This window comes from Mustela nivalis (genome assembly GCF_964662115.1).
Source record: "Mustela nivalis genome assembly, chromosome: 2".
Taxonomy (NCBI): domain Eukaryota; kingdom Metazoa; phylum Chordata; class Mammalia; order Carnivora; family Mustelidae; genus Mustela; species Mustela nivalis.
In genome coordinates, this window is record NC_139021.1 from 15,734,718 (window position 1) to 15,750,357 (window position 15,640).

The 15,640-nt window shown below is 39.1% G+C and overlaps 1 protein-coding gene across 5 annotated transcripts in view; it reads left to right on the forward strand.

Annotated features, from left to right (window-relative positions):
- TATDN1 (TatD DNase domain containing 1) overlaps nucleotides 1-15,317 on the forward strand; it is a 41,421-nt gene extending 26,104 nt beyond the window's left edge. For all 5 annotated transcript variants that reach the window (XM_082721725.1, XM_082721729.1, XM_082721727.1 and 2 more), the window contains 4 exons: nucleotides 1,260-1,336; nucleotides 10,724-10,794; nucleotides 11,956-12,082; nucleotides 15,134-15,317. In XM_082721725.1, coding sequence (XP_082577851.1) covers nucleotides 1,260-1,336; nucleotides 10,724-10,794; nucleotides 11,956-12,082; nucleotides 15,134-15,236 — 378 coding nt within the window. In that variant the 3' untranslated portion in view covers nucleotides 15,237-15,317. The remainder of the gene's footprint in view (nucleotides 1-1,259; nucleotides 1,337-10,723; nucleotides 10,795-11,955; nucleotides 12,083-15,133) is intronic.
- The last annotated feature ends 323 nt before the right edge of the window (nucleotides 15,318-15,640 follow it).

Genomic DNA, 15,640 nt, shown 5'->3' on the forward strand with positions numbered 1-15,640 from the left:
AAAAAAAAATCACTGAATATAACTAATTTTCTGAAATGGTTTATGAAGAGTCTTATTTAAAATTATTTTGATGTTAATGGAGGATATATTTTCTAGTCAGCTGCAAATGCTGAGGGGAAGAGCAAACTCTTTGGGCAGCTGTATAATATGGTTCTGTTTTAGAGAAGCCTGTTTTTCGTAATGGATTTGGGACTCTGGTTGCTGTATGAACGCATTAATGACATCACTTGTTAGGTGTGTGTGTTTATTTTTATAAAAAGATTTATTATTTATTTCAAAGAGCATGCACATATCAGCGGGGGAAGGGCAGAGGGAGGGAGGGAGAGAATCCCAAGCAGACTCCGCACTGAAGGGGCTTGCCCCCATGGCCCATGAGATCACGACCTGAATTGGAACCAGGAGTTGGCTGCTTAACGAACTGAACCACCCACTTGTAGGTGTATTTAAAGAAGTATTGCTTTTTGTTTGTTTTTTAAAGATTTTATTTATTTGACACAGAGAGATCACAAGTAGGCAGAGAGGCAGGCAGAAAGAGAGAGGGGTAAACAGGCTTCCTGCTGAGCAGAGAGCCCGATGCGGGACTCGATCCCAGGACCCTGAGATCATGACCTGAGCTGAAGGCAGAGGCTTTAATACACTGAGCCACCCAGGCGCCCCTAAAGAAGTATTGTTAAGTGTGGTTTTGATTACACAAAGTGTGAAAAACTATGCTTTAATCCCTATAGCTTTGAAGGAGAACACCATCTCGTTCCTTTCTGCCTCCTGAGATATAACTGTGTAACAGTTCATGTTTTTTTAGTGACATTCTTACAACTCTTGATCGATCTTCTTAAAACTTGTCCTCTTAAGTCATCTCTCTTCTAGAAAAAAAGTAGCCCATAACGTAAAAATTGAACATTTTAAGATACAATTTACATGCTTTTATAACATTTTTAACTTCATGCTTTTGCCTGAGGATGGGGCTCCCAGCACCAGTCCCCTTCCTGGCGGCGCTGCGGGAGTGCTGGAGCAGAGCCATCAGGCAGCTGGGGCAGAAGTTCTGGGCAAGCCTTCTCCCCTCTTGCCTCACATCAGGGGGGATGTTGACCCATTTTATTGTGAGATTGGATTTGAAAATAAAACCATAGGGGCCACCGCATGTGAAATGCTCTGATCCGAAAAACCCTAATGCATCTCTACTTCTGCTTAGAAAGTTACTGGTGTCATTTAGGATTTTAAAGGAAAATTAATTAAATAAAATTCTACCTGTATGTCCTTAGGTACATTCCTTTGATGGTACGAAGGAAGCAGCCACAGCCTTGGTTGACTTGGATCTCTATATAGGATTTAATGGTTGGTAGGTCCTTACATTTGTTTTATATCAAGTAGACTCCTTGTTCTACAGCGAATTGCAGATATGGATTTAAATGTATTTGTTTATCACATTGATCTTGGCCTGTGAATTTCTGTAAGTATGTGAGAAGTTAAATGATGCCATTCTTGCAAGTAAAAAACTCCATTACTCCTTTCAGTTAAAACTTGAAAGTTATATAGGGCACCTGGTTGGCTCAGTTGGTAGAGCATGTGGCTGTTGATCTTGGGGTGGTGAGTTCAAGCCCCACTTTGGTTATAGAACCTACTGAAAACTTGCAGGTTGTACACTAACCCAGCATCGCAGTTACAGAAAACAGTTTTGTACCCAGATCAACAGCTTGGCTTTCTCTAGCATTGCAGTCGATTCTCGGGTCATTTTATCCCTTTAAAACATGCCCGTTTGCAGCATTGTGTATGCATGTACACAATGCATGTCTGCCCCTATGACATAATCATTTCATAGATCTCTGTAGGCCAAGACAGTGAGGCTCTCAGAAGTTAAGAAACTGGTTTCAAGTAACTGATAGCATGAGAACCAGTGTCTTCTGCCTCCACGCTCGCTGACCTTCCTGCTGGTACACCACACTAGCCTGCGTAAGCCCAGTGTGGTCTGCTGGCCCCGCTGGCTCCCTGGGCTGTCCCTCCCCAGTGTTTCGTTCCTTTAAAACTACCACTTAGCTGACTGCATTATTTTTTACTAAAATATCTCCTCGGGGAAATAGAACCATGACATTATTTGCTGTTGAGTTCAGATTTATTTATATGTCCTAGGTGCTGCTTCTATATTTTAATGATTTAATCAGTAAACCACTATGGAAAGGAATACATGAATAATGGACTATAAAGTAGTTTTGAAAAACTTAGACACAGTCTCCCCACCATACTCTCTACTTGTAAGTCAGCTTTCCCAGAGACGCCCACTTAGCTCTTCATCAGCATGTGTCTAAGTAGTAGTGTGTGCGGTTCTCTCTAATTCATCTTCTCTGTTTCCGTTAAGGAGTACGAGCATCTTCCTTCTTACATCCAGCACTTTCCTACCGCCTGAATTCTTTCCTTCACAGGCTTCTCAGTGTACTTAGTTCGGAATTTTGCGGTTGTATGCGCATCTAGTGTTTTCATTATTATGTCTGTGTAGATATTGTTGACTGCTGAACATAGGCTATACCGCTTTGTTTTCTTCATTTTTATTTGGTTTTCTTCAAAAGCTGAAGCCTTCTCACACGTTGCAGCAGCTCTGTGAAACACCTTCCTGTTTCTGCACATGAGGAAAAGGGTCTAGATAATCTGGCCATAGATTATCTGCCCAGTTTCTGACCCTTCCATCGTCTCCGTTTCGGACCAGTGTCTGCCCTGCGACGGAATCTTTATTTTTGATCCCGTGTATTCAGTTTTGTTTTGCTGGAACATGTTCCAGTGAATTTACTTTGTTTTTGAAAGATTGCCTGGATAGTTAATGAAAGAAAAACAAAAACCCTTCTATTGGGTATTTTTCCTGGGCATAAAATTCTGGACTAGAAATAATTTTCTATTAAGTCCATGAGAGTTTGCAGGACTCCATTTTTAGGCTTAATGTCAGTAAATCAGTGGCTGTCCTCATTTCTAGTCCTTACCCTGTAGGCCTACTGTTTTCTCCCAGTGGATTATTTTAGTTAACTCTGGAATTATTAGACTTCACAAAGGTGTTTGATGGGTTTGTCATTCAGAGTTCGTGCGCGCTCTACTGGCCCATGCCAGCCAGAAGCTCATCTCTGTCCATTCTGGGAATTTTTTTTTTCTCTTGTTCTTTCTTTGGACCTCCCCGGCTCATACTCTGAACTCAGTTTTTCCCCTATAATTTCTATCTCTGTTTCTCCCACTTTCAAAAATATTTTTCAACTTTTTAATAAAACTTCAGCTTCTTTTTCTAATATCTGAAAGCTCTTCCCTATCATTATCTGGTTTGACAGATGCAGATGCATCTTGTTATCTCTCTAAAGATAGATTTAGTTATTTTTTTGTTTCCCATATCATGCTTTTATTTCCTCCGAGTTCCTTTTTCTTTGTTTTAGTCCCTGTCATGACTTTCTTCAAATGTCAGGCAATTCTTATGCTCTATATTTAAAAAGTTAAGATAAAAAGCTCTTGGAATCTCTGTGGGGAGACAGTTCATCGCCCGGCAGGCCAGCCGACCGCACCAGGGATTCCTAAATGTCAGCCTGTCAGACTCTTTCTGGGTTGCTTCAGTTTCTTCAAACTGGGGTCCTCTGATCTCCGCTGGAAAGGGTCGGGATTCATCAGTGTGCTGGTGTTCTGGGGCAGAATGAGGGTGGAGAGGAGAGCTCACCAAGCAGTCAGCTTTCGGTCTCTGTTTTCACCCTGGGCTTTCCCCCTGCATGCCTCTGTGCTGCACTGTCTCTAATTTAGCTTTTCCAGAGACTGTACGCACAACCTCTCCCCTTCTCTCTCAGGCCAGGGGTTAGGAGCAGAAGTAGTCCTCTCTGCACCCATTCCCTGGAAGTAATCTGACACTTTTGTCTTTTCTGTTCCCCACCTTTTAAAACAGTCTCCACTTAGTCCCTTGCCTTATCCCAGCCTAAGGACCTTGATCTTCCAGTTCTTAGAACGTTCTTGGGTCAGTTGGTTTGCTTGTCTTCGGTGTCTCTCTCCACAGTCACATGACACCTAAGTCACCTTAGCAATCATTTATCATTTTACCATGTACTTTCTGCTGTATATTTTGTGACTAGGAGTCAGAAATATCTCCTAGTTTCATTAAAAAAAAAAAAAAAAAGTGGGTTTTTTTTCTTTCTTTCTTATTTTGAAATGATTTTTAAGAGCAAGACAGTAGGAGCGGCCAGGTGGTTCAGTCAGTCGAGCACCTGACTCTTGATTTCGGCTCATGTCATCTCAGGGTCATGGGATTGGGCCGCAAGTCAGGCTTCACGCTCAGCACAGAGTCTGCTTGAGATCCTCTCTGTCTTCTGCTCTGCTCATATTCTTGCTCTCTAAATAATCTTTTTTAAAGGAAGAGGGTAGAAGGTCTTTATTTCACCAACTTGATTTAGTACATTTGTCTTAAGAGATTTCTATATGACCTTGAATTTATAAAGATTTGGCTTTAAGTTAATGATATGATTTTTTTCCTGTATTAACTCAGAATTAACATTAGTCATTTAATCAGTCAATATTTCTATTCTTATTCTGAAATTGAATTTATTGCAGTATTAATCTGAGTCTCTTGAGTTATGGTAATTTAATCTATACTGCCTGTGACATAAAGTCTGTTTTCTAAGGGTTAAATTATATTTTCTTCCATGAAAATGGGAAAGTTTCAGATTTGACTATGGAGTCATGTAGCTGCCTTCCTTTAAATGGAAAACCTTACTAAAGATATAATTGGCTTTGATTTAAAAATATTTCTTCATAGTATATATTTCTGTATTTAGATCAGTTTTTATAAGCATGGAGTATATGTAGGAAACAACTAAGGCATGATTTCTTTTCAAGAGATTGAAAATATACAAGTAATTTGATAACTGGAAGTTTTAAAGTTAATACCCATATCAAGCATATCAGTACATTTTTGAAAATACTCCTATTGGTCAATTGTTAACTCTGGCCGAACATAAGAGTTTTGTTTGTCTCTGGAGAACAGTAATAAAAAGGCTGGTATTTATGGCAAGTTAGACACACATTTCCCTTTCACTCCTTCTAAAATCATTCTAAAGTAAAATCCTGTGTATTCAAAGTGGAAAACGTAAAGCAAAGAAACAAGGCTGGAGTTTCTGGAAGAGACCAATTAGACTAAAGGGCCCCAGAGAAGGTGAGAGCAATTGGCACACAGAATCACAGAAAGGACTTTGGGTTTAGAATTAGTGACAAATGGGACTAAGTGAGGGTAATTCCAGACCTCATAGAGAAAGCTGTCATCCCCTGTGTTCATTGCCATGCACAGAGTACAGGTGCAGCAAGCATTTCTACTCAAAGGGAAATCTCTTTTCCTAAGAAAACTGAACAAACCAAATTGTGAGAGCCAAGAAACTTGGCTTGGAAACTCTAATGTTGATCTCAGAGGAAAGAATTTGGAGGAGCAGAAGCCCCACAGCTATCTCCCTCCCTTATCACTCTTAAATGAAATCGCAGATCTGTGTGTCAAGTCCCAGCCTGGCCCACAAGGAACTTCCAGTAAGATTCCCCACTCAGAACTGGCAGTAAAAAAGTCCTCTGTTTTCATAAAAGCGGAGGGAACACTGGCCATTCAAGCCTCCTTAAATATAACTGATAATTAAGGAGCACCAGATAAATGAGGTGAACCAACAGAAAGTAAAAGATCAAGATAAATAGAAAAATTAGCACCAGAGGAAACAATTTAGGGAAAAGAACTTTAAAAGGGACTTGATATACTAAAGGCTGAGACGTTACATCCATAAAATATGAACAATATTACAAGAATATTACAAGAAAAGGATAAGAGTTCCTTAATGATTAAAAATAAATGTCTGTGTTTATAAAACAATACCACCATTGGAGGAAGTGAGGGAATCAACACATTCAACGGGGAGATACATGTTTTTCCTCTCTACCACCTACCATTGAGCACCTAATAGTAGATGCAGCAATTTTTATACAAATATTCTAGTGAATAAAGGGCTGACAGATCTGTCAACATTCTGCAACTCCTGGTAAATTAAGAGGTCTAAGCACTGGGCAACCATGGCTGCCTCCTGTCACAAAAATACAGCCAGATACTGTGTGCCTCTCTAAGTAGAAAAATAAGAAAAAAATCCTCACCTGAATCTGGTCAAGATTCTAGATGGTAATGTAGATATCCTGTAAGAAATACAGAAGGCAAAATTTCCTTCAGGTTGACATGACCAGGAGCATGGTGGAGGAGGAGGTTCCCGCCTCCTCCCGCAGACACTCCCAGGCAATGACTGTATGTAATGCAGTTCTTTCCGAGAATGACCTGATCTGCAGAACAGCTCTTCTGTACTGTGAAGGAAAAGCCACACTGAGAAGGGTGGGGAGGAGCAGAGACAAAGTAGGGAACCAAATATGTGGTATGTCAACTCATAACCAGGAGGGGACAACACAGGTGTAGAGGTCCTCCCTGAGGAGAAGGGGATCAAGCCCCACATCAGGTGCCCCGTGCCTCCTGACTGCCCTGGGAGTCTGCACCAGGAAGACAGGCCCTCATCATGTTTGGCTTGGATAATCAGCAGGACTCTACTTCAGCAGAGCCAGGGCGCTATTAGAAACTGAGACTCTACTCATGAGGGCCAGCACACTAATATCACTCACTTCGGGGTCCAGCAGAGAGACAGCAGTTTAAAAAGTACCTGCGTTGTACAGGAAGGAGATTTATTGGCTTATTTTAGGGTGGCTGCTGGAGGGGCAGGGATCTACAGAAAAATCTCTTGGGACTGGGAGTACTACAGGTGCCGTCTCCCACCTAGCTGCCCTGATGCTGACAAGAGCCAATTCTGACACTCTACCAACTATCTTGATAGCACCATTCACCCTGCCTTGCATTCTCTGTCAGACCCACTCCACCCAACCTGCCAGGTTAGGCAGGTTCCCTTCCAAAGTGGCTCTTGCCCAGCAACACCCAGTGGTCACCTTGTTTGGGACTAGTGAACCCACAAAGCAATTACTGCCCCAACCCAGCATGCCTGTAGTGTCTTCAGGAGGGCCTCTCAGCCACCTGGGCTTGAGGACAGCCCTGCCCACCAGCACACTTACAGCAGCTACAATACACAGTAGGAGGGCATAAGCAGCCTACAACATGGGACCCTCCTGGAGTGCTTGGTTCTGATGACCATGGGCGATGTTACACTGCTTAGCCCCACAGGATACTTCCTACACAAGGCCACTGATTACAAGGCCAGCAGATATAACTGATGTAATACAAAGAAAAAAAAATCACAAAGTGAGAAGACAGACAAATTTATTCCAAATGAAAGAACAAGACAAAACCTCACAAATAGAACTAAACAAAACCAAGACAAGCAATCTACCTGATAAAGAGTTCAAAGTAATGGTCGTAAAGATGCTCAGTGAACTTTAAAGGAGTGGATGAAATCAGAAAAAGAGAAAATAAAAAACCAGTAAGAGATAAAGAATACAATAACTGGAATAAAAAATAACAACAGATTAGAGGATACAGCAGAATAGATGGGTGACCTGGAAGACAGTAGTGGAAACCATCCAAGCTGAACAGAAAAGGACATTTTTTTAAAAGATTTTATTTATTTATTTGACAGACATCACAAGTAAGCAGAGAGGCAGGCAGAGAGAGAGGGGGAAGCAGGCTCCCCGCCCAGCAGAGAGCCCAATGTGGGGCTCGATCCCAGGACCCTGAGACCATGCATGACCTGAGCCGAAGGCAGAGGCTTTAACCCACTGAGCCACCCAGGCACTCCAGAAAGGGACATTTTAAAAATGGGAATAGATTAAGAAACCTCTAGGACAACATCAAGTGTGCTAACATTTGCATTATAGAAGTCCTAGAAGGAGAAGAGGGGGGCAGAAAATCTGAAGAAACTTTTCCTAACCTGTGGGAGAAATAGATGTCCAGGAAGCACCCAAACAAGATGAACCCAATGAAGTCTACACCAAGATACACAATAAAAAGGTGAAAAATTGTAGAGTCTTTAAAGCAGTAAGAGAAAAGAAACTAATTATATACAAAAGAGAAGCCTCCTAATGCTATCCACTGATTTTTTTTTTAGCTAAAACTTTGCAGGCCAGAAGGGAGGGGTGTGATGATATATTCAAAGTGCTGAAAGGAAAAAGCCTACAATGAAGAATACTGTGCCTGGCAAGGTTCTCATTTAGAATTCAAAGAGAGAGAGGGTTCTTTAACCTGGAAAGGGAATGATGCGGTGCTTTTAGAATGTGTTCAAACTTAAAAAGAACATCAGCTAAAAACAGACCGCTGTAAATACAGGGTGTTGTATATGAACCGCACACTAACCATAAACTGAAAACATATAATAGATACACAAAAAGTAAAGAGAAAGGAATCCAGGCATAACACTAAAGAAAGCCATCAGACCACTAGGGCAGAGAGAACATTAGAAAGAAGAACTACAAAAGCAACCAGAAAACAATTTCCTATCAATAATTATGTTAAATGTAAATGGATTAAATATTCCAATAAAAAAGCGTGGGATGACAATCTATAAGGAAACAAACGAACAAAAAAACTTCTATATGCTGTTTATGAGAGAATCACTTCAGGCCTAAAGATACACGCAGACTGAAGGTATGAGGAAAAGGATAGTCTATGTGAACAGAAGCAGCAACAGCAGCAACAAAAGCTGCAGTAGCAATGCTTAAATGATACAGTCTTCATTAGTATGCTGTAACAAGAGACAAGGGCATTGCGTAATGATAAAGGGATCCAACAAGGAGATACAATAATTATAGATATCTGCACTCAAGATAGCATCTAAATATACAGAGTTCATTAACAGACATAAAGGGACAAACTGATAGTAGTACAGTTACTACTAGATACCTAGATCAGTGGAACAGAATACAGAGCCCAGATACAAATCCAGATGAACACAGATGAAATCAAGACTGGGAAACTCTTCAGGGCAAACAACTGGGTTTCTCCAACAATTTTTTAAAGAAAAAAGAGGTTCAGGGGCACCTTAGTAGCTCAGTGGGTAAGCCTCTGCCTTTGGCTCAGGTCATGATCTCATGGTCCTGGGATTAATTTATTATATAATTCTCCATCAAATAAATAAAATCTTAAAAAAAAAAAAAGGAAAAAGATATTCAGGAAAACTTAAGAGTTTAAGAGATTTAGAACATTGACCAGTTGCAATATGTGGCCCTCATTTGGATCCTGAGCCACACAAACTCAAAGAATGTCTAAGGGCACTGAGACAATATGAATATTGGATAGATGATAAAATAGGGTTTTCTTAGACATGCTTAATAGTATTGTGGTTATATTAAAAGAAAGCTTCATGCTTAGAGCTACATGCTGAAATATTTTCTGAAATAAATGCTAGTATGTTGAAACTATACATTTTGAATTTCCTTCAAGATAATACAGGAAAGGTTTGGGATGAGTTGATGGGATAGTATCAGCCAGGAATTGATAATAGATCGGGGCCGAGTAATGAGTACATGGGGGTTCTGTATTGTAGTTTTACATATATTTTAATCTCTCATAATAAAAACTTAAATATATGCTAAAATTTAAATAAAACATAAGGACAGTGTTAATCATCATCACATTATATAGCAAACCATCCTAAAACTCACTGGCATATTATAGTAAGCATTTTTTCATAGTTCTGGATCTTAGGATCAGCTGAAGGTTGACTAACTGATAGGAAGATCTCTTGGCCACAGGCACATGTTGAATTCACATTGGAGCTGGGCTTTCTTTCTGGGTGCCCAGGCGGAGGAGGTAATGACTAGTTAGTGCATGCTAGTTTCAGATCACAGAAGTGCCATCGAAATTTTAAAAAGTGAGTTTTCAAGCCTCTAATCCTGTCATCCAGTCAAAGCAAGTCTTGAGGCCATGACCAGATTCAAGCTCCTCCTTCTATGAAACCGTGACAACGGTGCAGATACATTTCTATAAAAGGAAAGTGAAGAACTGGGACCAATATTCTAGTCTGTCTCACGGTCTGAAAGTGAAAGTTAAGGAAATGAAAGTTAATTTCCCAGGAAAGGGTAAAAAAAGCAGGGCCTTAGCAGATCAGTTCAGGAGTTGTAAAACTGACGAATACAAGTCCCAGAAAGAGATGAGAAAACAAAAGGGGAAAATTCCTTTTCCCATAATTTTTTCCCAGAGTTGGGGAGAGGGGTCTAAATTGGACGGGTTTTAACTCCCCTAAGTGAATGAAAAAGTCTCACGTAAGTTTCAGAACGTCAAGAGTAATGGAAGATCCTGTTTCCATATGTGGGGAGAAGGACATTTCCTAACGAGATTTTCATTTTCATGCCTTGTTAAATACTCTTAGTTCTGTGACTGTGATTTTCATCATTTGTGAGGATTCTATTGCTGATTAGTGAAACATTAACTTTGATTCCTTCCTAGCAGTAGTTGCAAAACTGGCCATACCTTCCAACTCTGCATTTGAGCCTGAGTTATGCAAATTACCCAGGGAAGCAAACGAGTTTTTACACAGACTGACTCAGAAAGTTAATGGACAGTCAGCTGATAAACACAAAAAATTGCATCCTATTAAAGGCAGTGTGTGGTTGGAATAGCTCTTAATCTAGATCCCGTAAGGATGGAAATGTGTATATTGCCATTGTAACCAACCAGAGTTTTGTTTGTGGACTTTAGGTTTTATAGTGTTTTAGAGAAGTTTGTAATTTGAAAAAAAACGACCAAATACATGAATTTTTTTTTTTTAAGCTCACTGAAAACCGAGGCTAATTTGGAAGTTCTGAAGTCAATACCTAGTGAAAAATTAATGATTGAAACTGGTAAGTTTATGCATTTAGAACTTTTTCGTATCATACCATATCAAAACCGAGCTAGACAAAAGTTAATTCATAGCCTCAAAAACTGTACTTTACAGAAAACCTTTGGGGTTTTTCATCAATTGATAGAAAAGTATTTTTGCAAGCAAGATTTTCAATTCTAGAAGTTTGATTAAGCCTAAATACTTAAAAAAGGAATATTAAATATGTAACTAAGGAGGTTGTAATTATGTGTATTTTATTAAACAAGTAGTCTTACTGAGTACCCCACTTGGGGTTTCACAAACTTTGGAATTTTTTTTATAACATTGTCTTTGTAATGGTGTAATTTTACAGTACTTTCACATAAAGTACAAGAATTTAAATCAAACTGGTTTAGTCAAGGAATTTTAGAAATCTGTTCCCTCTTAATAAAAGAAGCTAAACATTTTACCTAACTCAAGGCTTTACTTACATATATGGGCATTTTTAGTAAAGTCAAGCCTAACCATCAGGTTTATTTCCTTGGAGAGTTATGAAAATGAAATGATCTTATTAAAAGTACAATGCTTATAAAATGTGTGAATTCTTATTTATTAAAGAGGTAAGTGAATAATCCCAGGATTTTTTTTTTTTTTTAAGATTTTATTTAGTTGAGAGAGAGAACACAAGCAGGGAGGAGGGTCAGAGGGAGAAGCAGACTCCCTTAGCTGAGCAGGGAGCCTGATGAGGGGCTGGATCCCAAGACCCCAGGACCATGACCTGGGCTGAAGGCAAATGCTTAACCCACTGAGACCCCCAGGCGCCCCAGGCCCAGTATTTAGAGGCGTTCTTTCACATTCAGTAGAGGCAAATAGAGGCAGAACCTAAATGTTTCCAGGTTAAAATTTGTATTTCTTCTGGCTTTGTTTTAGAGTATGCCATACACCAACAGTAATATTAGCAGAAAAATCTATTATGAAAGTGAGTCTTAAAAAGCTTTAAAATTTTTTCTTAAAAGGCATTTTAAAGTTTGTACAGTTCAAGATTTAATCTTGTGCTTAGAATTTTTTTTGCTTTTTACCATTTTAAGCATGTTTAATGACTTAAACATTTTACAATTTACATAATTTGTTTGATAATGTTTATTAAGAGACCAATATTTTCAAAGATAAACCTCATTAAGACACTTCTTTGCTTAACTAGACGCACCTTGGTGTGGAGTGAAAAGTACACATGCTGGATCAAAATACATAAAAACTTCATTTCCTACCAAAAAGAAGTGGGAAAATGGGCACTGCTTAAAAGACAGGAATGAACCCTGCCATATAATGTAAGTATTTGGTTTTCACGGTCTTCAGAATATTCAAGTCAACCACCAAATGCCATTTACAAAATGAACTCAAGGGACTGAGGTAAAGTCGGTGACATCCAAATGAAGTTAAGATCAAAAGCCACCGATTTAATGCAGCGATGTGGAAGGTTCTGCACCCGGATTGTTCTACTGAGGCTTCTCTCTCCCCATCATCTCCACCTCAGTTCATTACGAGTGGTTTTATTACAGGAGTGAAAGCTTCATGTGATCTTGGTTATTTGTCATTTTGTAGGAAAGGGGAAAGATTCTCACACAGCTTCCTTGCTTATGGTTATACAAATGCACTCTCAGCAGGAGATCTTTTTGTATATTTTAAACGACTTGACAACCTGAAAAAACTTAAGTATTAACACATTTCTTGAAGCCTTTGAACGAGGTGGTCAGGTTATAGAAAGATTTCCTTTTTCTAACCCAAAAGGGGGGGGGCAAGCAGCAATTCAGCATCATGTTTTTAATTATAATATATCTAGTGCATGTAGAGAGGGGCTGTTGTTGAGGAGCTGTAGAGCTTGTAACTTACAGGGTGAGTTCTTGTCCTGTTCACACACTCCTCATCCAGTTTCTGTTTGCATAAGCAGATAATTTAAATCGCAATTCTATCACTCTCTTGTGGTTTACCAGTTCAGGCAATTGAACAGTTACTTTCAGATTATAATAATTCCTTCCATATGCATCTTTTTAGTCATTTTTAACTGATAAGAGTATTAGGTAAGCCAGCTCTAAAATTCAGCAGGCAGAGAACTGAAGATTTATTCTATAAAAATAATACTGGAAAGACTTTCCTTTATTAACATGCTGGTGTTGGCAAAGATTTTAAAGCTGAATGTTTTAAAACCCATAGGCTGAGGAATATATTTAAGTTCTGATTAGTTAAGAATCACTTGTACCTTTTGTGACATGTACGTAGTTGCAAATTCAGTCAGAAGACAGAAGACAATTATTACTGAATCATTCTTTATAGAGATTTAATAGGACACTAGAGACAAGAAACGTATTTTTCTAGTAGCCCTTCAGGGGAAGTATTTGCCAACAGTGTATCCAAGTCAGTTTTCTGTACTGCCTTAATGTTCAGTACAATATAGCTCTTGACTCTAGTGACATTTGCAAAACAAAATTCTAAGGGTCTTCCAGTGCAGACTGGTGAGGACTGAGAAAGCTTGAGTCTCATCTGCAGTCATGACTACAGCTGAGGCGGCAGGAGCTCGGGAAAGTCAGAACAGACAGACAGTTTTTAAATCATTTCAGAACACACATGCCTCTAGTCTAATGCTAATTACTAATTCCTACTTACAAAGTCATCTTTATCAAGCCCATCTATTAACAATTTTATGTTTTATTTTTATAGAGATCTTTCCTCCCTTTTTTAATTTTAAATTCCTTAAAACACATTTTGACCAGGTTAGTTACTGAGGCTACCTGGAAGAATCAGGACATTGCCTGCCCTGCATCCACCCACCAGATGACTCAGTACCTTGTGCCAGGGATCTTTGCCCTCCTGGAGCAAAGAAGCACAAAGTATAATCCAAGAAGCTCGTGGCGTTACGGAAGTATGAACATATGACGAGGACCCTAGGACGGCAGTTGCCTGCCTTAAGGAGAAATAGCTTAACTAAGGTGACACTTCACCTGGTCATGGAGTACAAATGGGCCTTGTGCCAGACCAAGACAAACACCCTGAGCAAAGGCAGACTGGCAGAAGGGCTTGCTTCTTTGGGGAAAACAATGAGTTTAGTGTGGTGGAAAGTAGGATGCATGGGTGAGTGTAAGCGTAGGAAGGCAGGGTGAGGCCAGACTGGTGAGGGCTTTTGTATACCAACCTTAGTAGTGCACATTTCATCAGGACCCAAAAAAGGCTTTTAAGCAGGGAAGGGGCAGTTCTTTTTCTTTTTTTTTTTTTAAGCTATAATGTATCAGCATAGAAAAAGGACTGAAAGGGAGATGGGTGGCAGGAATCATACTGATTTCACACAGTATTATGCAGGTAAGTTCCAGCTGAATAGTTAAGAGGAGAATTCTGTAGTTTACTAAGAGAACTGGGCCTTTAGTGTCCATTTAAATGCTAATGTATTTGCTTTTAGCACATTTTGACTCAGATAAAAATTTAGTCTATATTAAGTGTGGCTGTTGCATTATGATGATAAAATTAAAAGATTCCAGTTAATCCCTAATTCCTTTATGTGTTAATTTTTAAGAAACTCATACCAGGGAGAAAAATCTTAATGAATACTTAAATGTTCACTTTGGACTTCAGATCTTTCTAATTCATGTATAAAAACCTTACCTATAGTATTGCTAGAGAACAGTACTACTGATTATTCGAGGAACAGAAACTGAAAGCTCTGACACCTAGGCTAGTCTCGCTCTTGCAGGGAGTAAATACAGGAAGAGAAAGCATCTCTCCTCCCCCTACCCCGATAACCATACACTGTTCCAAGTAAATAACTTCTCACTTCCTTTGCTGTCATTGTGCTGGTCATGCTGCAGCAAATTCCTGCTGCTTCTGGAACTAAATCTCCTAGCAGTAGCTTTCAGACTTTGCTGTACCCGCAATACCGCAGACCGTATGACTCAGCACCCATGTACATATATAAACCCCAAACAGAAATGAAACAGTACTTCCCTAAGTGCAATGTATTTTTCCTTTTCTTACAATTTTCTGAAAGCTCATCATGACCCATTAATGAATCCAAAAAGACCCAGTTTAAAAGAACTCTTCATTTTCACTGGGTTAGTTCCGTTAGTTGTGGTTGACATAATATGGGCTATTTTTCAAATTTATTTGAACCTGGACCTTGGTTCTAGTTATATGCAAGGCTGCCCGAGAAATTTGTCTCGAATTATTTTAAATATAACAGTTAAACTTTTCTGTTCATAGTGCCAAAAACCTTGTACCTGTAAAACTTACTATGTTAAAAGTGCTAGAACAATGGTTTCCTTTATGTGGAAACGAATACCTTTAAAACTGAGCATATACTTGGAAATTAACCATTTTGTTTTGTTTTCTTTTAGTCAAATACTGGAGATAATGTCAGCAGTAAGAGAGCAGGATCCATTGGAATTAGCCAATACACTATATAACAACACCATTAAATTATTTTTTCCTGACATGTAATTGGTATGTTCTTTCCATTTCCCATCAATAATGTAAAATTTTATGGTACAACTTTAAGATTGAATAAAGGAAGTCTCTGGACGTCTGAAGAGGACTCCGTATTACTACATACTGTCCTCCCCTCATTTTTATTCATCAAGTCAGATCAGAATTTTACTATCAGTTAAGGTCTTAGTTTAAAACAATGAAAACTCCGAAATATTTCATTTTGTAATCTCTTCAAAAGTCTGAAAGGACAATTTTATGTAAGCCCTGTAAACAGAATGGCCAACAAATATACTGGTTTTATTTACATCAAAATTAAACAGCACATTCTGGTTTTTATACCAAAGTTTAGTTGATAAAAGCCTGTTTCTCAACTCTTACACAGTCTCTGAATCATGACTTTTGAATCCAGCTCAACC